At 38.4% G+C, this 20,920-nt stretch overlaps 1 protein-coding gene across 1 annotated transcript in view; it reads left to right on the top strand.

Moving 5' to 3' along the window:
• FZD3 (frizzled class receptor 3) overlaps positions 1 to 20,920 on the top strand; it is a 102,365-nt gene that overhangs the window by 32,071 nt on the left and 49,374 nt on the right. The window contains exons 3-4 of the mRNA XM_018051862.1: positions 423 to 619; positions 17,200 to 18,217. Coding sequence (XP_017907351.1) covers positions 423 to 619; positions 17,200 to 18,217 — 1,215 coding nt within the window. The remainder of the gene's footprint in view (positions 1 to 422; positions 620 to 17,199; positions 18,218 to 20,920) is intronic.

Genomic DNA, 20,920 nt, shown 5'->3' with positions numbered 1-20,920 from the left:
AAATACAGAAATTGAAGTACATAAGAAAAAGAAAATTGAAATCTCTTGTAATCCCGTTACCAAGCCGTAATTAGGTTTCTGAGCATTTGACACGTATCTTTTGTGGATTTTTCTTTGTAAAATGGACTGTATTGTTATTTGTTGTTCTCAGCCAGGCCTTTTCATTAATATCACCTGTAATAATTAAAATATCCATATAGATTCTGCAATATACCTCATACTTAACCAAATCAGAATCTCTAGGTGATTCTCCGTGAAGAGGGTTTTGTTGAAAAAAAGAAAAGCTTCCTTCAGAAAATTTTAATTGCCTTCAGAAGTCTTCTAAAACAGAAAAAGCAAGAATAATGCCATATTATATATGAAGAAAGCTTTAACTTGTATACAGCTCTTCATCTAATGATTTGTTTTGAACTTTTCCCTAGCCATTCCACCCTATGGTGAATTTGGATTGCTCTCGGGATTTCCGGCCATTTCTCTGTGCACTCTATGCTCCTGTCTGTATGGAATACGGACGTGTCACACTTCCCTGCCGTAGGCTGTGTCAGCGGGCTCACAGTGAGTGTTCGAAGCTCATGGAGATGTTTGGTGTTCCTTGGCCTGAAGATATGGAATGCAGTAGGTGCGAAAATCATAGATTTTTCATGGACCATTGCTTCTTTTGCAGCATGTTTAAAATTGTTTTCTAGTTCATCAGTTTTTAAGAACTTTTCAAAGTGTGTATATTACTTATAATTTTGAACAGAAGTTTCATGCCTCAGAGCTGTTCATTTCCTTAGGAATTTGGAATGAAATGAAAAAGGTGGAAAAAGAAAAACATTTCTATGAAGAAAATTTTAAAATAATTAAGAAAATCATAATCAAGATATAGATTGTTGATATCTTTCCCTTACAGTTTTTTTCTGATTATAAAAGTAATGCCATTTATAAAAGATTAGAAGATATAGAAAACAGAATCATTTGTTGCCTCATTATTAAATATCTTTAATGATGATATAATGGGACTTGAATATCTTTATAATTTCAGTGTTAATAACTATAGCAGTTTTGTCAATTCTGTTTTTCTTTCTTTTTTTTCTTCCAATTTTGTTTTTTTGACCATGCAACATGTGGGGTCTTAGTTCCCTGATCAGAGATAGAACCCATGCCCTCTGCACTGGAAGCACGGAGTCTTAACCACTGGACTGCCAGGAAAGTCCCTCAGTTCTGTTTTACTGTCGTGTGTTAACATACTTAGACCCAGAAAATGTCAGATACTTTTCAAATCACTTCCAATATATAGACTGTAAGCATTTCCTAAAGGTTTGAGGATATTTACCTGATAGTCTTATAGATTTGTATAAGAGAACATAATTGTTAGTAATAACGTGTGTGGTAGTAATACTGAATTTTTTATACTATAATGTTGTATGTTTTTGTGTTCTTTCATATTTCAAGGATAAAGCATAGATGAATACCTATAAAACTCTTACTATCTAGCTTTGTCCAATAGTATTTTGCAGTGTTTGCTTCAGGTTTTTTTTTTTTTTTCTCTTGGCCACACCCAAGATCCCTATGGCTTGCAGGATCTTAGTTCCCCCAACTAAGGATGGAACCTGGGGCCCTGACAGTGAGAATACTGAGTCCTAACCATTGGACCACCAAGGAATGCCCCAGATTTCTTTTTTAAAGAAATAAAACAGTACAGGTGGAGTTGAAAATTCCTTCGTTAGTATCCCTCTTGATTTCATTTCCTCCTTTTCTCCCGAGATGAGATAATCATTATGTTGAATTTGTTGTTAATTCTTATGTTTGTTTTTATGCTCTTACTATACATTACATATATATCCATAAACAACATTATATACTTTTTTACATTTCATATATATATATACACATATATAATGTTGTTTATGTATCTGTGTTTATATCTGTATCTGTGTTTATCTTTGTTAGTCTGGTTCATTCCTCTTAATTGCTGTGTAATGGCCAATTTTCTATAGTTATTTAGCCATCTTCTACTGATGGCCATTTAACTTATTTCCAAGAGTTTGCATTTATGGGCAGTGCTGCACAGAATACTTTTGTTCTCCTTCATGTTTAAAATTAATTTTATTAATCGTCTATCAATAGCTCTTGGAAATAGGTAAAAAGCCCATGTTGTTACTGTCATTTGATAGATGGGAAAACATAAAACATGTATTAGTTACTTGTAGTCAGTTCACTGACAATTTGCTTTCTCTTATTTGTCCACGCTTTTTTCCACCTATTTGACATACTCTCTTATCTAGCCGCATCAAACCAGTCATCCACTGTCTCCCCCAAACCTTACAGTACTTATAGTTCCTCTTTTGGAAATCTAAACTTCTTGGTGTTTATACCAACAGTTATGAATTACCTCGGCAGGAATCCTATTTTATGTGTTGTGTCTAGCTCCTGTTGTTTGGTGGTCTTTTTATTTTAATAGGTTATGTACAGCTATAGAAAAGTCATTATGATCTCTGTTTTGTTAGTATTAAATCTATTTTATGTCCTCACTATTTTGCCAGGAATTGCCTAACTCTGAATTCTTACTTAAATTCTGACAAACCTGATCTTTCATAATAACCTTTCATTCTTCCAATCTCTCATATCCTTGTTCATACTGTATCTGTTTTTCAGTTTCATGGATACCCCAAAGTTTTGGGGTTTTCCCTCACCTTTCCTAATAGGTCCCTTCCTGATCTGATTTCTTTTCTTACTTAGGTTAAGCTTTGTTGTCCATTACATAAAATAGTACTTTTGCTAACAGTTTCAACTTATTCCTTCTACTGTACTTGTTCAGATCTCTAGCTGGACCAGTTCAACTAATTTCTTACAAATTAATTATGCTGCATATTTAATTATTTAAACCATAGCAACTCCTTTTTTTTCCCCTACAGTCCAGATTCTATCATTGTTTTATTATATTTGCTTTATCATATCTGTCCATCCCTCTGCTGATCCACTAATCTACATTATTCTTTGAGTGTATTTCAAAATAAAGTAGAGACAGCAGTTATTGTCCTCACAAATATTTTATCAGGTCCTTCACCAAACATTTGTCTTTAGTTTTGTGTTTTTTTTCTGTTTAAAACTTTACAAGGAAATGCATAAATCTAAAGATGTGGTCCACTGGAGAAGGGAATGGCAAACCACTTCAGTATTCTTGCCTTGAGAACCCCATAAACAGTATAAAAAGGCAAAATGATAGGATGTTGAAAGAGGAACTCCCCAGGTCAGTAGGTGCCCAATATGCTACTGGAGATTAGTGGAGAAATAACTCCAGAAAGAATGAAGGGATGGAGCCAAAGCAAAAACAATACTCAGCTGTGGATGTGACTGGTGATAGAGGCAAGGTCCGATGTTGTAAAGAACAATATTGCATGGAAACCTGGAGTGTCAGGTCCATGAGTCAAGGCAAATTGGAAGTGGTCAAACAGGAGATGGCAGGCGTGAATGTCAACATTCTAGGAATCAGCGAACTAAAATGGACTGGAATAGATGAATTTAACTCAGATGACCATTATATCTACTACTGCAGGCAGGAATCCCTTAGAAGAAATGGAGTAGCTATCATGGTCAACAAAAGAGTCCGAAATGCAGTACTTGGATGCATTCTCAAAAACAACAGAATGATCTCTGTTTGTTTCCAAGGCAAACCATTCAATATCACAGTAATCCAAGTCAATGCCCCAACCAGTAAAACTGAAGAAGCTGAAGTTGAATGGTTCTATGAAGACCTATAAGACCTTTCAGAACTAACACCCAAAAACGATGTCCTTTTCATTATAGGGACTGGAATGCAAAAGTAGGAAGTCAAGAAACACCTGGAGTCACAGGCAAATTTGGCCTTGGAATACGGAATGAAGCAGGGGAAAGGCTAATAGAGTTTTGCCAAGAAAATGCACTGATCATAGCAAACACCCTCTTCCAACAACACAAGAGAAGACTCTACACATGGACATCACCAGATGGTCAACACCAAAATCAGATTGATTATATTCTTTGCAGCCAAAGATGGAGAAGCTCTATACAGTCAGCAAAAGACCAGGAGCTGACTGTGGCTCAGATCATAAGCTCCTTATTGCCAAATTAAGACTTAAATTGAAGAAAGTAGGGAAAGCCACTAGACATTCAGGAATGACCTAAATTGAATCCCTTATGATTATACAGTGGAAGTGAGAAATAGATTTAAGGGCCTAGATCTGATATATACAGTGCTGGATGAACTATGGACTGAGGTTCGTGACATTGTGCAGGAAACAGGGATCAAGACCATCCCCATGGAAAAGAAATGCAAAAAAGCAAAATGGCTGTCTCGAGGAGGCCTTACAAATAGCTGTGAAAAGAAGAGAAGCGATAAGCAAAGGAGAAAAGGAAAGTTATAAGCATCTGAATACAGAGTTCCAAAGGATAGCAAGAAGAGATAAGAAAGCCTTCCTCAGCAATCAATGCAAAGAAATAGAGGAAAAGAACAGAATGGGAAAGACTAGAGATCTCTTCAAGAAGGTTAGAGATACCAAGGGAACACTTCATGCAAAGATGGGCTTGATAAAGGACAGAAATGGTATGGACCTAACAGAAGCAGAAGATTTTAAGAAGAGATGGCAAGAATACACAGAAGAACTGTACAAGAAAGATCTTTATGACCAAGATAATAACGATGGTGTGACTACTCACCTAGAGCCAGACATGCTGGAATGTAAAGTCAAGTGGGCCTTAGAAAGCATCCCTATGAACAAAGCTATTGGAGGTGATGGAATTCCAGTTGAGCTATTTCAAATCCTGAAAGATGCTGCTGTGAAAGCGCTGCATTCAATGTGCCAGCAAATTTGGAAAACTCAGCAGTGGCCACAGGACTGGGAAAGGTCAGTTTTTATTCCAATCCCAAAGAAAGGCAATGCCAAAGAATGCCCAAACTACCGCACAATTGCACTCATCTCACACACTAGTAAGGTAATACTCAAAATTCTCCAAGCCAGGCTTCAGCAATATGTGAACCGTGAACTTCCAGATGTTCAAGCTGGTTTTAGAAAAGGCAGAGGAACCAGAGATCAAATTGCCAACATCCACTGGATCATGGAAAAAGCAAGAGCGTTCCAGGAAAACATCTATTTCTGCTTTATAGACTATGCCAAAGCCTTTGACTGTGTGGATCACAATAAACTGGAAAATTCTGAGAGAGATGGGAATACCAGACCAGCTGAACTGCCTCTTGAGAAACCTATATGCAGGTCAGGAAGCAACAGTTAGAACTGGAAATGGAACAACAGACTGGTTCCAATAGGAAAAGGAGTACGTCAAGGCTGTATATTGTCACCCTGCTTATTTAACTTCCATGCAGAGTACATCATGAGAAACACTGAGCTGCAAGAAGCACAAGCTGGAATGAAGATTGCCGGGAGAAATATCAATAACCTCCGATATACAGATGACACCACCCTTATGGCAGAAAGTGAAGAAGAACTAAAAAGCCTCTTGATGAAAGTGAAAGTGGAGAGTGAGAAAGTTGGATTAAAGCTCAGCATTGAGAAAATGAAGATCATGGCATCTGGTCCCATCACTTCATGGGAAGTAGATGGGGAAACAGTGGAAACAGTGTCAGCCTTTATTTTTTTGGGCTCCAAAATCACTGCAGATGGTGACTGCAGCCATGAAATTAAAATACGCTTACTTCTTGGAAAGAAAGTTATGACCAACCTAGATAGCATATTGAAAAGCAGAGACATTACTTGTCAACAAAGGTCCGTCTAGTCAGGGCTATGGTTTTTCCTGTGGTCATGTATGGATGTGAGAGTTGGACTGTGAAGAAGGCTGAGTGCCGAAGAATTCATGCTTTTTACTGTGGTGTTGAAGAAGACTCTTGAGAATCCCTTGAACTGCAAGGAGATCCAACCAGTTTATTCTAAAGGAGATCAGCTCTGGGTGTTCTTTGGAAGAATTGATGCTAAGGCTGAAACTCCAATACTTTGGCCACCTCATGTGAAGAGTTGACTCATTGGAAAAGACTCTGATGCTGGGAGGGATTGGAGGCAGGATGAGAAGGGGATGACAGAGGATGAGATGGATGGATGGCATCACAGACTCGATGGACATGAGTCTGAGTGAACTCTGGGAGTTGGTAATGGACATGGAGGCCTGGTGTGCTGCAATTCATGGGGTCACAAAGAGTCGGACACGACTTAGCGACTGAACTGAACTGAAAGATAGCACCTGAGTTTTAACAAAAACCTGCAGCTTAGAAAGCCAAATCCTTAGAAGGATATAGAACAGATCATTACCATTACCTCACGCTTTCATGTACCTTGCTAGTCAGTCCATGTCTGTACCATCCTCTGGAAGCAACTACTGTTTAGCATCCTTCCTAGATAATTACTTTGTATATTCTAGAACTTCATACAAATAAAGTCATATGTTGTATAAATCTTATTTTGCTTGAGTTAAGATTGCTCTTTCTTGCTCTGTTTTCAAGACTCAATGTTTGTGTGTTCATTAATAGTTCTTTCCTTTTTCTTGTCTTCCGTTGTATAGATTACTGTATTTTGCTTATCTGTTCTCCTGTTGATAGACATTTTAAACCATAGCTGCTCTATTTGCTCTTTGTCTTTAGTCAGTTTCCAATGTGGTCAACAGGAAAGTTTCTATTCATTCTCCTCAGCACTTATGCCAAATCTATGTCACTCACTTCAAACCTATATTTCATTTCATGTTTATTCCATATTTGACCCTTACTCCCCTCAACCTCAGTCTGTCCTCCTTTCCTGAAAATCACTTTGGCATTTTGTGCAAACTGTTGTGGTCTGCTACATCTCAGACCAGTCCTTCTCAGTTTCCTTTCTTGCATCTTCTTCTTCCTGGTGCTTCTTAGCAGTCTGTTTCTGTTCTTTTTGATTCTACATGCTTCCCCTGGACAATTTCATCTCACTGATTTTAACTGTTACTCACATGCTGATGACTCCTAAATCCAAATCTATAGCCTTGGCATCTTTCTGGTAAGTTCCAAATCTGTGTAACAAGCAGCCATTGGAAATCCTAACCTGAATTTGTCTCAAGTACCTCAACTTCAACATATCTAAAATTGATTTTACTCCTTGCTCATTTTTTTTTTTAAATTCCTGGATGGCATATTCCTCCTTCATTGACCTAAGCTCCCACATCCAGTCAGTTATAGATTCTGTTGCTTTTATTTAACTAATTTCGTAGCTGTCTCATTCTCACTGCCTTATCTGGTTTTAGTTATGTTTCATCAGATATCTCTGCTCTCAATTTTGTACAGCTCAAGTGTCTTCCATACTCCTTCTAGTCATCTTTCTAATTAACTTGTATGTGTGGTGAGCTCTTAGTCATGTACAACTCATTGGGACCCCATGGACTATATATATAGCCCACCAGGCTCCTCTGTCCATGGAATTTTCCAGGCAAGAATATTGGAGTGGGTTGCCATTTCCTTCTCCAGGGGATCTTTCCGACCCCAGGATCAAACCCATGTTTCTTGAGTCTCCTGCATTGGCAGGCAGGTTCTTAACCAGTTGAGCCACCAGGGAAGCTGTTAACTTGGGTAAGGGCTATATGAATATGTTTAGTCAACAGTTATCAATTCAGCAAATAACAGTCATCCATTCAGCAAATATTAATTGGACGTCTTCCATGTGCTAGACACTATTCCAGATAGTGAAGATGAGTAGTGAACAAAACATGGTCTGTTCTTATGGATCCGCAGTTCTAGTGATGGTCATGGTAGGATATAAATAAATAGATAATGTCAGATAGCAGTGAATGCCAATAAGAAAGAATAGAGCTAGGTGACATGATACACTGTGGAGACATGAGGGAAGTCCTTTTTAATCAGGAGACAGTGGAACAGGGACATGAATGAAATGAGAGAACAAATGATACCGATATCTAGGGAAGATCAGTCCAGGCAGAAGAAGCAGAGCAACACGTGCAGAGCCTCTGAAGTGGACGTGTGCTGGTTATATTCACACAACAGCAGGGACGCCACAGAGGCTAGAGCCATGTGAGTAAGGGAGAAGGGAAGGAAATACGATCAGAAAGCACTGGGGTTGGGGAATGTCTTTAGAGCTCCTTTTGGAATTTGGATTTGATTCTGAGTGAGTTAGAAGATTTTGAGCTGAAGAGACATGATCATGAGCACAGGGGTGGCATGTCTTTAAAGGATCACTCTGGTTCTTATGTACAAATGGAGATGAACTAGAAGCCACTCCAGAAATCCAAGGATGAGGTACTAATAGCTCAAACTGGGTGAATGCCGTGGAGGATGTGGAAAGTGGTCAGATTTTAGATACGTTGCAAAGCCGAATGACAGAAAGTGCTGGTTTCATTTGCTATTATTTTCTCCCATTCTGAGGGCTGTCTTTTCACCTTGCTTATTGTTTCCTTTGCTGTGCAAAAGCTTTCACTTTAATCAGGTCCCACTTGTTTACTTTGTTTTTATTTCCGTTACTCTAGGAGGTGGGTAATAGAGGATCTTGCTTTATGTCATTGAGTGTTCTGCCTGTTTCCCTCTAAGAATTTTAATAGTTTCTGGTCTTACACTTAGGTCTTTAATCCATTTTGAGTTTATCTTTGTGTAGGTGTTAGGAAGTGTTCTAATTTCACTCTTTCACATGTAGCTGTCCAGTTTTCCCAGCACCATTTATGGAAGAGCCTATCTTTGCCCCATTGTAAATTCTTGCCTCCTTTGTCAAAAATAAGGTACCCATGGGTGCATGGGTTTGTTTCTGGGCTTTCTATCTTGTTCTGTTGGTCTATATTTCTGTTTTTTGTGCCAGTACCATACTATCTTGATGACTGTAGCTTTGTAGTATAATCTGAAGTCAGGAAGGTTGCTTCTTCCAGTTCCATTCTTTCTCAAGACTGCTTTGACTATTTGGGATCTTTTGGGTTTCCATATGAATTGTGAATTTTTTTGTTCTAATTCTGTGAAAAATGCCATTGGTAATTTGATAGGGATCACATCGAATCTGTAGATTGCATTTGGTAGTATAGTCATTTTCACAATTTTGATGCTTCCTACCCAGAAACATGGAATATCTCTCCATCTGTTTATGTCATCTTTGATTTCTTTCATCAGTGTCTTGTAATTTTCTGTGTACAGTTCTTTTGTCTCCTTAGGTAAGTTTATTCCTAGATATTTAATTTTTTTGTTGCAGTGGTGAATGGGATTGATTCCTTAATTTCTCTTTATGATTTTTCATTGTTAGTTTATAGAAATGACAGTGATTTCTGTGTATTGATTTTGTATCTTGCAACTTTGCTAAATTCACTGATTAGCTCTACTCATTTTCTGATGCTGTCTTTAGGGTTTTCTATGTACAGTATCATGTCATCTGCTAACAGTGAGAGCTTTACTTCTTTTCTGATCTGAATTCCTTTTGTTTTTTTTTTCTTCTCTGATTGCTATAGCTAGGGCCTCCAGAACTATGTTGAATATAGTGGTGAAATCTTAGGGGGAATGCTTTCAGTTTTTCACCATTGAGAATAATATTTGCTGTAGGCTTATCATATATGCCCTTTACTATGTTGAGGAAGGTTCCTTCTGTGCCCATTTTTTGAAGAGTTTTAATCATAAATGGGTGCTAAATTTTGTCAAAGGCTTTTTCTGCATCCACTGAGATGATATGATCTTTTTTTCAATTTGTTAATATGGTATATCACATTGATTGATTTGCATATATTGAAGAATCCTTGCATTCCTGGTATGAACCCAACTTGATCATGGTGTATGAGCTTTTTGATGTGTTGCTGAATTCTGTTAGCTAAAATTTTGTTGCGGATTTTTTGCATCTATGTTCATCAGTGAGATTGGCCTGTAGTTTTCTGTTTTTGTGTTGTCTTTGTCTGATTTTGGTATCGGGTTGATGGTGGCCTTGTAGAATGAGTTTGGAACTGTTCCTTCCTATGCAATTTTTTGAAAGAGTTTTAGAAGGCTAGGCATTAGATGTTCATCATGAGAAACACTGGGCTGGAAGAAGCACAAGCTGGAATCAAAATTGCTGGGAGAAATATCAATAACCTCAGATATTCAGATGACACCACCCTTATGGCAGAAAGTGAAGAGGAACTAAAAAGCCTCTTGATGAAAGTGAAAGAGGAGAGTGAAAGTTGGCTTAAAGCTCAACATTCAGAAAACGAAGATCGTGGCATTTGGTCCCATCAATTCATTGGAAATAGTGGAAACAGTGTCAGACTTTATTTTGGGGGGCTCCAAAACCACTGCAGATGGTGACTGCAGCCATGAAATTAAAAGATGCTTACTCCTGGGAAGGAAAGTTATGACCAGCCTAGATAGCATATTCAAAAGCAGAGACATTACTTTGCCAACAAAGGTCTGTCTAGTCAAGGCTATGGTTTTTCCAGTGGTCATGTATGGATGTGAGAGTTGGACTGTGAAGAAAGCTGAGTGCCGAAGAATTGATGCTTTTGAACTGTGGTGTTGGAGAAGACCCTTGAGAGTCCCTTGGACTGCAAGGAGATCCAACCAGTCCATCCTAAAGGAGATCATTCCTGGGTGTTCATTGGAAGGACTGATGCTGAGGCTGAAACTCCAGTACTTTGGCCACCTCATGCGAAGAGTTGACTCATTGGAAAAGACCCTGATGGTGGGAGGGATTGGAGGCAGGAGGAGAAGGGCACAACAGAGGATGAGATGGCTGGATGGCATCACCGACTCGATGGACATGAGTTTGTGTGAACTCTGGGAGTTGGTGATGGACAGGGAGGCCTGGCGTGCTGAGATTCATAGGGTCGCAAAGAGTCCGACACGACTGAGCGACTGGACTGAACGGAACTGAACTGAAATAATTGATAGAATTCTCCTTTGAAGCCGTCTGGTCCTGGGCTTTTGTTTTTTGGGAGATTTTTGATCACAGGTTCAATTTCAGTGCTTGCAGTTGGGTTGTTCATAATTTCTGTTTCTTCCTGGTTCAGTCTTGGAAGATTGAACTTTTCTAAGAATCTGTCAATTTCTTGCAGGTTATCCATTTTATTGCCATATAGTTATTCATAATAGTCTCATAATTGTTTGTATTTCTGCATTGTCTGTTTTAACCTCTCCTTTTCATTTCTAATTTTGTTGATTTGATTCTTCTCTCTTTCTTTCTTGATGAGTCTGGCAAAAGGTTTGTCAATTTTGTTTATCTTCTCAAAGAACCAGCTTTTAGTTTTATTAACCTTTACTATTGTTTCTTTCATTTCTTTTTCATTTATTTCTGCTCAGATCTTTATGATTTCCTTCCTTCTACTAATTTTGGGGTTTTTTGTTCTTTTTTCTTCAGTTGTTTTGGGTGTAAAGTTAGGTCGTCTATTCCATGTTTTTCTTGTTTCTTGAGGTAGGGTTGTATTGTCATAAACTTCCCTCTTAGAGCTTCTTTTGCTGCATCCCAAAGGTTTTGAGTTGTCGTGTTTTCATTGTCATTTGTTTCTAGGAATTTTTTAATTTCCCTTTTAACTTCTTCAGTAACCTGTTGGTTATTTAGAAACATGTTGTTTAATCTCCATGTGTTTGTGTTTCTTACAGTTTTTTTCTTGTAATTGATACCTAGTCTCATAGCTTTGTGGTCGGAGAAGATGCCTGATACGATTTCAGTTTTCTTAAATTTACTGAGGTTTGATTTGTGACAGAAGATGTGGTGTAGCCTGGAGAATGTTCCATGTACCCTTGAGAAGAAGGTGTATTCTTCTGCATTTGGATGGAATGTCCTGGAGATATCAATGAGATCCATCTCATCTAATGTATCATTTAAGACTTGTGTTTCCTTATTAATTTTCTGCTTTGATGATCTGTCCTTTGGTGTGAGTGGGGTGTTAAAGTTTCCTACTATTGTGTTACTGTCAGTTTCTCTTTTTATGTCTGTTAGTGTTTGTCTTGTGTATTGAGGTGCTCCTGTGTTGGATGCATAGATATTTATAATTGTTATGTCTTCTTCTTGGACTGATCCCTTGATCTAATACTATGTAGTGTCCTTCCTTATCTCTTGTAATTTTCTTTATTTTAAGGTCTACTTTGTCTGATATGACGATTGCTACTCCAGCTTTCTTTTACTTCTCATTTGCATGCAATATATTTTTCCATCCTCTCACTTTCAGTCTATATATGTCTTTAGGTCTGAAGTGGATTTCTAGTAGACAAGCATATATATGGGTCTTGCTTTTGTATCCATTCAGCCAGTCTGTGTCTTTTGGTTGGAGCATTTAATCCATTTACATTTAAAGTAATTATTGATATATATGTTCCTATTGCCATTTTCTTCTTTGTTTGGGGTTGATTTTTTCAATCTTTTTTCTTCTGTTACATTTCTTGAGTGTATAAGTCCCTTTAACATTTGTTGTAAAGCTGGTTTGGTGGTACTGAATTCTCTTAACTTGCTTGTCTGAAAAGCTTTCTATTTCTCCATCAATTTTGAATGAGATCCTTGCCAGGTACAGTAATCTTGGCTGTAGATTTTTCCCTTTCAGTACTTTAAATATATCATGCCATTCCCTTCTGGCTTGCAGAGTTTCTGCTGGAAGATCAGCTGTTAAATGTATGGGGTTTCCCTTGTATGTTACTTGTTGCTTCTCCCTTGCTGCTTTTAATATTCTTTCTTTGTGTTTAGTCTTTGTTAGTTTGATTAGTGTGTCTTGGCGTGTTTCTCCTTGCATTTATCCTGTATGGGACTCTTTGAGCCTCTTGGACTTGATTGACTATTTCCTTTTCTACGTTGGGGAAGGTTTCATCTATAATCTCTTCAAAAATTTTCTCATACCCTTTCTTTTTCTCTTATTCTTCTGGGGCTCCTGTAATTTGAATGTTGGTGCATTTGCTACTGGACCAGAGGTCTCTGAGACTATCCTCAGTTCTTTTCATTCTTTTAATTCTTCTAGGTCTCTGTTAATTGATTCTTGCATTTTCTCCATTTTGTTTTCAAGGTTTTTGATTGTCTTTACTATCATTGTTCTGAATTGTGTTTCAGGTAGTTTGTCTATTTCCTCTTTATTTATTTGGAATTCTTTTTCTAGTTTGCTTCTTCATTTGTGTAGTATTACTCTGCCTTTTCATAATTTTTTTAACTTGTTGTGTTTGGAGTCTCCATTTCCCAGGTTTCAAGCAAAGTTGGAATTCTTTCCTTGAAGAAGGTTGAATTCTTTCTTTTGGTTTCTGCCCTCCAAAGGACTGATGCTAAAGCTGAAACTCCAATACTTTGGCCACTTCGTGTGAAGAGTTGACTCATTGGAAAAGACCCTGATGCTGGGAGGGACTGGGGGCAGGAGGAGAAGGGGACGACCGAGGATGAACTGTCTGGATGGCATCACTGACTCGATGGACATGAGTTTCAGTGAACTCTGGGAGTTGGTAATGAACAGGGAGGCCTGGCATGCTGCAATTCATGGGGTCGCAAAGAGTCAGACACAACTGAGCGGCTGAACTGAACTGAAGGCTGGTCCAGTGGTTTCCGTAAGCTTCGTGTAGGGTGAGATTTGTGTTGAGTTTTTGTTTGTTTGTTTTTCCTCTGATGGGTAAGGCTGAGTGAGGTGGTAATCCTATCTGCTGCTGATTGAATTCGTATTTTTGTTCTGTTTGTTGCTTAGATGAGGCATCCTGCACAGGATGCTACTGGTGGTTGGGTGACGCTGGGTCCTGTGTTCAAGTGGTTTCCTTTGTGTGAGTTCTCACTGTTTGATACTCCCTAGGGTTGGTTCTCTGGTGGTCTAGGGTCTTGGAGTCAGTGCTCCCACTCCAGAGGTTCAGGGCTTGATCTCTGGTCAGAAACAAAGATTCCACAAGTGGTTTGTTATGGCATTAAGTGAGATTAAAACAAATATCAAAAAATGAGAAACCAAAGATGAACCCCAGACAAATGGCAGTTACAAAATCAGGCAAATAATAATTAAAATAATGGAATATACACATATACATATACACCCATGAGCAAAGTCAAAACAGTCCAACAAAAATACAGTAGATTGATCCGGCAAACAAAGGAAATCAAAAGTTATATTTACCAGTTAAGAACAAAAGTAACTAAAGCACAAACTGGAAAACAAAACTAAAGCAAGGTGCCAAGTGGGGAATAAAGCAGTAAAAGCAAAACTAACAAATATGTTGAGAGGAAAGGAAGGAAAGAAAAGAAATAATGGATATGCAAATTTAAATAGAGATTTTATAACATTGAAGATTAACTGCAAGGGGGAAAAAACAGGAAAGGTGAAGAAAGGGCTAAATGTACAAAAATACAATAAGTTTTAAAAAATTAAAATTATAAAAAGAAAAGAGAAAAAAAAAAGGAAGAAAAAAGGAAAACTCCAAGGAACTGCAAAAGCCCAATGTAGAGGCAGAGGTTTATAACAACATTAAAAAGTGTGACTGAATATACACATATACACCCATAGGCAAAATCAGAAAAGTCCAACAAAAATAAAGTACAATAGATTGACTCAGTGAACAAAAGAAACCAAAAATTATATCTACCAGAACAAAACTAGCCAAAGCACAAACTGGAAAACAAAACTAAAGCAAGGTGCCAACTGGGGAATAAAGCATTGAAAATAAAACTAACAAATATGTTGAGAGGAAAGGAGAGAAAGATACAAAAGAAAGAATAGATATGCAAAGTCAGATAGAGGTAGATAAAGAAGATTTATATACGTTAAAGATTAACTGCAAGGGGAAAGGAACCGTAGGAAAAGCAAACAAAGGAATAAATGTAGAAAAAATAAAAATAAGTTTAAAAAATTAAAAATTAAAATTAAAAAAAGAGAAAAGAAAAAAGGAAAACTCCACAGAACTGCAAAAGCCCAGTGCAGAGGCAGAGGTTTATAACAACAATAAAAAATGTAACTAAGGAAAAAGTAAAGCTCAAAAGCTTAATTGATTTCATAGTGCCAGTAAAATCGACAGCTACAACAGAGGGGAAAAAAGCGGGGGGGGGGGGGAATCCAAAAGAATCTACAGAACATGTCAAAAAATAAGAATAATAAATGTATTTCTTGAGTCATTGCTGCCAGCGTCCTTTCCCTCACTGAGAGTCATTGTCCACGTTACCTCCCTAGGATGCCCTCCAACACTGTGCTGATCTCTGGACCTGCTGTGTGAGCACCTCAGATCCTAATCTGGTCCTACTCCTGTATGTTCTTGCCTCCAGTGTCCACAGCTATCAGAACTAGTGAGTTTTCTTTTGTGGGAGCTCTCAGTGGCCTTTTATACATTCCATAGACACAGAGTCTGCCTAGTTGATCGTGTGGATTTAACCTGCAGCTTGTACAGCTGGTGGTAAGGTTTTAGGTCTTCTTCCTTAGCCACACTGCCACTGGGTTTCAACTGTGGTTTTATTTCCACCTATACATGTGGGTCCTCCACTGGGGTTTGCTCCTGCGGCTGCCCTGGAGGATTTGGGTCTGCCCCCGTGAGGGCCAGGTGTGAAGGTGGTGCAGCTGCTTGGGTTGCAGGGGTTCTGGCAGCTCCAGGTACTCAGGGGAGTTGGTGGCTAGGGCAGCAGGAAATACAGTGCTCTAGAAGGGTATGGCAACCAATATTGGCCAGTACACTCCAGTGTTCTTGCCTGGGGAGCCCCACTCCCTGACAGAGAAGCCTGGCAGGCCACAGTCTACAGGGCAGCAAAGAGTTGGACATGACCGAAGTGACCCTGTGGGCATAGATGCAAGACTTTTTTTGCCTGTGGCAGCTCTGCCCCAGTGAGAATTGAGCGTGAAGGTGGCGCAGCTGCTTGGCTTGCAGGGACCCTGGCAGCGCCAAGTGTGCAAGGACACGGACTGCCTCCGCTGCAGGAGTTATGACCCTATCAGAGTCTTTTTTCGAGCCTCTTGTAGCTGGCGATCAAAAAGCCTCTTTGGCCAGTCTGTCTCTGTAGCTCCACCTGTTCAGGCACTTAGAGGGCTACCTTGCCTGGGGTCCTTCTCTGTTGTTCGGTGTGTCAGGCACATAGAGGGGGCCCCCTGGCTGGGATCCTAGTCTGTAAGTTGGCACCTCTGGCACTTAAAGTGGCACCCTGAGTGGGGTCCTACTCTGTAGTTCAGTGTGTCAGGCGTTTGATGGGCCAGCCTCTCTATTGTTCAGCTGCTGATGCTGGCGTGTGGGGAGAGAGAGGCTATGGTGATGGCTGCAGCCCCTACCCGTGACTCAGCAATATCGCCTTGCTTCTGTGGCTGCCTAGCTTTCCTCCACAGGCATTTCCCACCACGATCTCCTCCCTCATATCCCCTCAGTCTGTCTCTTCTCCCTCACATCCCGTTAATCCATCTCTCTGCAGTCAACAGCAGCTTTCACCCTGGGATTGCTCCACAATCCCTAAACTCCACCTCCCAGCTGCTGCGCCTTCCAGGGGACCAGCATTCCTTCCCCGGGGTATGTATGGCTGCTGCAAGGACTGTCTGATTCTCATTCCATTTAGGCTGCCACAGATCAGCTGTTTCACTCTCAGCCTTAAATGTTTCTCCTCTGACTCAGACAGTTGCCCCTTTGTGGGGATCGGACCCCTGCTTTGACCCCCCACCGGCCGAGGACAGGTCCAGGCCTACTGACACTCCTGCTTTCCCCGTAGTTCCTTCATCCTACCGAGTTTTGTGTGGGTCTGTATATTCTTTTCCACTGGTCAGGTGCTCTTGTCCACTGTTAGCTGGTGTTCTGCATGCACTTCCGTGTCTGAAGGTGTATTCCTGATGTATCCTTGGAGAGAGATGTACTCCACGTCCACCGACTCCTCCGCCATCTTGTTCTCCTAGGGAAGATTTTTACCTCTTATTTTTAAGAAAGTTCTATTTGAGTCTAGGGTAAATTGAGGACTATCTTGTAATTAAACATTAAAAAAAATAACTTTTAGCTACTATTCTACTGGTGCTTTTTATTTATGTATGTTTGTTTTATATATATATACTTATTTATAGTTTGAAATCTTACTGTAAACTATGTGTCCTAAATAAATAGTATTAATTACACTGTTTATTAATGGCTATGCCTGTTTTAATAAAGAGTGATATTTTTGAAGCCAAAACAAAATTAAGTATACATTTTTCATTTTTTTGCCAACTCATTGTATGACCCACAAGCAAGATATTTGCATTATTTCTTCGACATATCGTCATGTTCTCCAAGGACATAAGCATAAATAAGCCACAACTGCTAAATGTGGAAATCCAAATCATTAGGTTCCCAGTAAGTAAATGATTCTTGTCTTGTGTTTTTAGGTTCCCAGATTGTGATGAGCCGTATCCTCGGCTGGTGGACCTGAATTTAGCTGGCGATCCTACTGAAGGAGCCTCAGTGGCAGTGCAGAGGGACTATGGCTTTTGGTGTCCCCGAGAGTTGAAAATCGATCCTGATCTTGGCTATTCCTTTTTGCACGTGCGTGATTGTTCACCTCCTTGTCCAAATATGTACTTTAGGAGAGAAGAGCTTTCATTCGCTCGGTATTTCATAGGATTGATTTCAATCATTTGCCTCTCTGCCACGTTGTTTACTTTTTTAACTTTTTTGATTGATGTGACAAGATTCCGTTATCCTGAAAGACCCATTATATTTTATGCCGTCTGCTACATGATGGTGTCATTAATTTTCTTTATTGGGTTTTTGCTTGAGGACCGAGTTGCCTGCAATGCATCCAGCCCTGCACAGTATAAGGCTTCCACAGTGACCCAAGGATCTCATAACAAAGCCTGTACCATGCTTTTTATGGTACTCTATTTTTTTACTATGGCTGGCAGCGTTTGGTGGGTGATTCTTACCATTACGTGGTTCTTGGCAGCTGTGCCAAAGTGGGGTAGTGAAGCTATTGAGAAGAAAGCCTTGCTGTTTCACGCCAGTGCGTGGGGCATCCCTGGAACTCTGACCATCATCCTTTTAGCGATGAATAAAATTGAAGGTGACAATATCAGTGGCGTGTGTTTTGTTGGCCTCTACGATGTTGATGCCTTGAGGTATTTTGTTCTTGCACCCCTCTGCCTGTATGTGGTAGTTGGGGTTTCACTCCTTTTAGCTGGCATTATATCCCTAAACAGAGTGCGAATTGAGATTCCATTAGAAAAGGAGAACCAGGATAAACTGGTGAAGTTTATGATCCGGATTGGTGTTTTCAGCATTCTGTATCTCGTACCACTCTTGGTTGTAATCGGATGCTACTTTTATGAGCAAGCTTACCGCAGCATCTGGGAAACAACGTGGATACAAGAACGCTGCAGAGAATATCACATTCCATGTCCATATCAGGTAAGGGAAACCTTGTTCTAAATTTCAGAATATTTAACAGTGTAAAGAGCTAATCTTAGCTGTTTTGTTTTGTGTTTTTTTTTAACTCTTCATGAAAAACCTGAACATTAAAATTTTGAAGTGAAGTTAATGAACAAATTTATTGTAGTAAGAATGTCATACACACATTTCTGTTAACATCTTCCTTTTAAAAGATCACTTTCGTGAGTCCAGGCGGTGGGCTTTTAAGCACTTTACTTCTGTTATCACAAAATAGTTGCTTGTTGATTATTTAGAAGTCTGCAGGTTTGAGGGGAAGATGTTAATTAAAATACAGTGTCTGTGAAAATTTTACTGATACTTAGAATGGGAGTTTAAGTTTTGAAAAAAATTAGAATGCATTTGTACAAACAGTTTCATCTTTTAGTTGGTCTTAGTTTTTCTTTTTTGCATACTGAATATTTTGTGATTTACCTTTTAATTTAAAGAGATCGGATAATCACAGAATTTTAGATCTAGAGAGGACCTTGGAGATGATTTATTTAAGTTCCCTCTATAATTTAGAGTTCTTAAACATCTATCTCATTTGAGGCTTAGAAATGTTAAGTGACTTGCTCGCTTTATTAAAGTACTTATGCATTATAGATTACTTCCGTTTACTTGGCTCTTTCCCCTCATAGACAGTGAACTCTAAATGCAAGAACATCTTTTTAATATTTTTTCAAAGCATGTTCTATAGGTTAGTAGATGATGGCATTGAGAATGGGAATGTGTAGATTGAGAAGAAAAGACATTTTTAAGAAATGTTCCAGTTTTACTGGAAACAAGGAGTGTGTGATTAGCACATAGTCAATTCTCGTAAATACTTGATGACTGAAAATGCCATTTCCTTTTTTATTGTGTGGTATAAATAATTCTACACAAAATTAAATTTTTATTGTATAAATATTAGCTACTGGCTTTTAAAAAACCAACCTATAATTGAGAGACTGGAAAAAATGAATAATTGAAATTTTATTACATTTCTTGATAGAATTGCTTATTAAAAACTCTCATTAAATAAAACTCATAGCTCATATTAAATAAATACGAGTTTTCAGGCCTAAAACTAATCAAATTTTGCCTCTAATGAGAGAGAATGAGATGATTGAATTACATATGCCTCTTTATGTAAGGTTTCTAGGATTCCAAATATATATTATCTTAGGACTATAAAAGAAATAATGTTTGGCTCTGAAATAATGATCTGAAAAATACCAGACCTCAAACACGTAAATTAGTAAATTGAGTAGTTGGGACACCACTATTTTCAAGACATTCCTAAGAATCTTTTAGCATCTTGAGAACCAGTTTGAGCTATACAAAAATGTGTGTGTGTATTCATTTCATTATAGTCATAGGTTCTCTAAGTGTTTTTTATTTCCAACTTACAGAAATAATGTTGGATTTCTAAAAAGAATAGAAAATGGTATAGTAACTGACATAGTTATTAAGCTATAAAGTCTGGGTCAGGAATCCTGGCTTCATATCTAACTCTTATTATTTACTAGTTTTATAGCTTTTGATCAACTTCACCTCTTTGCACTTCCAATTCCTCATCTGTAGAGTGAGTAATGGAATCTCATAGAAATAAAAGAGTAATCGTGTTAGATAGAAATAGTAGAATCTGTCTTCTAGGACCGTCGGCATCTACATGCAGTTAGAAGTGTGCCTTCTGTATAATAAGTACTCAAATGTTAGTTCTGTTGCTCATTTTTTCATTTATTGTTGCTGCTGTTACTGTTATTTACACACATACATACATACACTTAAAAAAAAAAAAAACCATTCAGTACCAAACTTTAGCAAATGCCATGTTTAAGTTATTGAGAATATACATGACAGTATGTGTACCACTAACTTGTTCATTTTAACTGCAGTAGAGAGATTTAATGTACAAATATACTTTAATTCATTTACTCATTATTTTGCTGATGGATATAGAGTTCCCAAGTGTTTTACTGTTGTAATACCTATCTTCCTTGTACATGACCAAGAATGTTCATGGGGTTTGTACCCAAAAGTGTAGTTGTGGTATTTCAAGTGGTTCTTTTAATTTACACTCGCAGTATGGAGTTGGAATTCCCCATTTCACGCCATCTTGGTGTTCTCAGGCTTTAGGTTTTTGTCAACCTTTGAAACAATATCTCAAGCTTGTAAGATTTTTATTTTTATTTCCCTTGTGCCTCGGTGTTTCCATATGTTTATTGGCTGTTTGGGGTTTCTCTTCTGTGATTTGCCTCTTTGTTGCCTTTGTCCACTGCTCTGTCAGGTTATTTGCCTTTTGTTGTTATTCTTATTTTAATTCTTTGTCTGTTACTTGCATTGCAGATATCTTATCCTGCTCTCTAGCTTGTCTTTTCACTTTGTGTTTTCTTTGCCTTTTGTGTTTTAAGAAATCCCTCCCTACCTCTAAAAATCATAAAAATGGTCTGCTGTTTTTTTCTAGCAGTTTTTTAAATTTGATTTTTTAATTCACAGCTCTAATCTTTTGAAATTCATTTTTATCTATGTTATGAGTGACAATTTTAGTTTTTCATATGAATGGTGCTTTTTTTTACCATTTATCAAATAGCCCATGTGAATAGTAATGCATTGCCATAATATACAAGTTCCATGTTTAGGCTATCTTATTTACTGCTCTGTTTGAACAACCTTGTTTCAGTCCCACGTTTCCTCTACCTT

The sequence above is a fragment of the Capra hircus genome, chromosome 8, assembly GCF_001704415.2.
Source record: "Capra hircus breed San Clemente chromosome 8, ASM170441v1, whole genome shotgun sequence".
NCBI classification, from domain to species: Eukaryota; Metazoa; Chordata; class Mammalia; order Artiodactyla; family Bovidae; genus Capra; species Capra hircus.
Note: the sequence above shows the minus strand (reverse complement) of the source record. Positions and strands in the feature narration are given on the sequence as shown.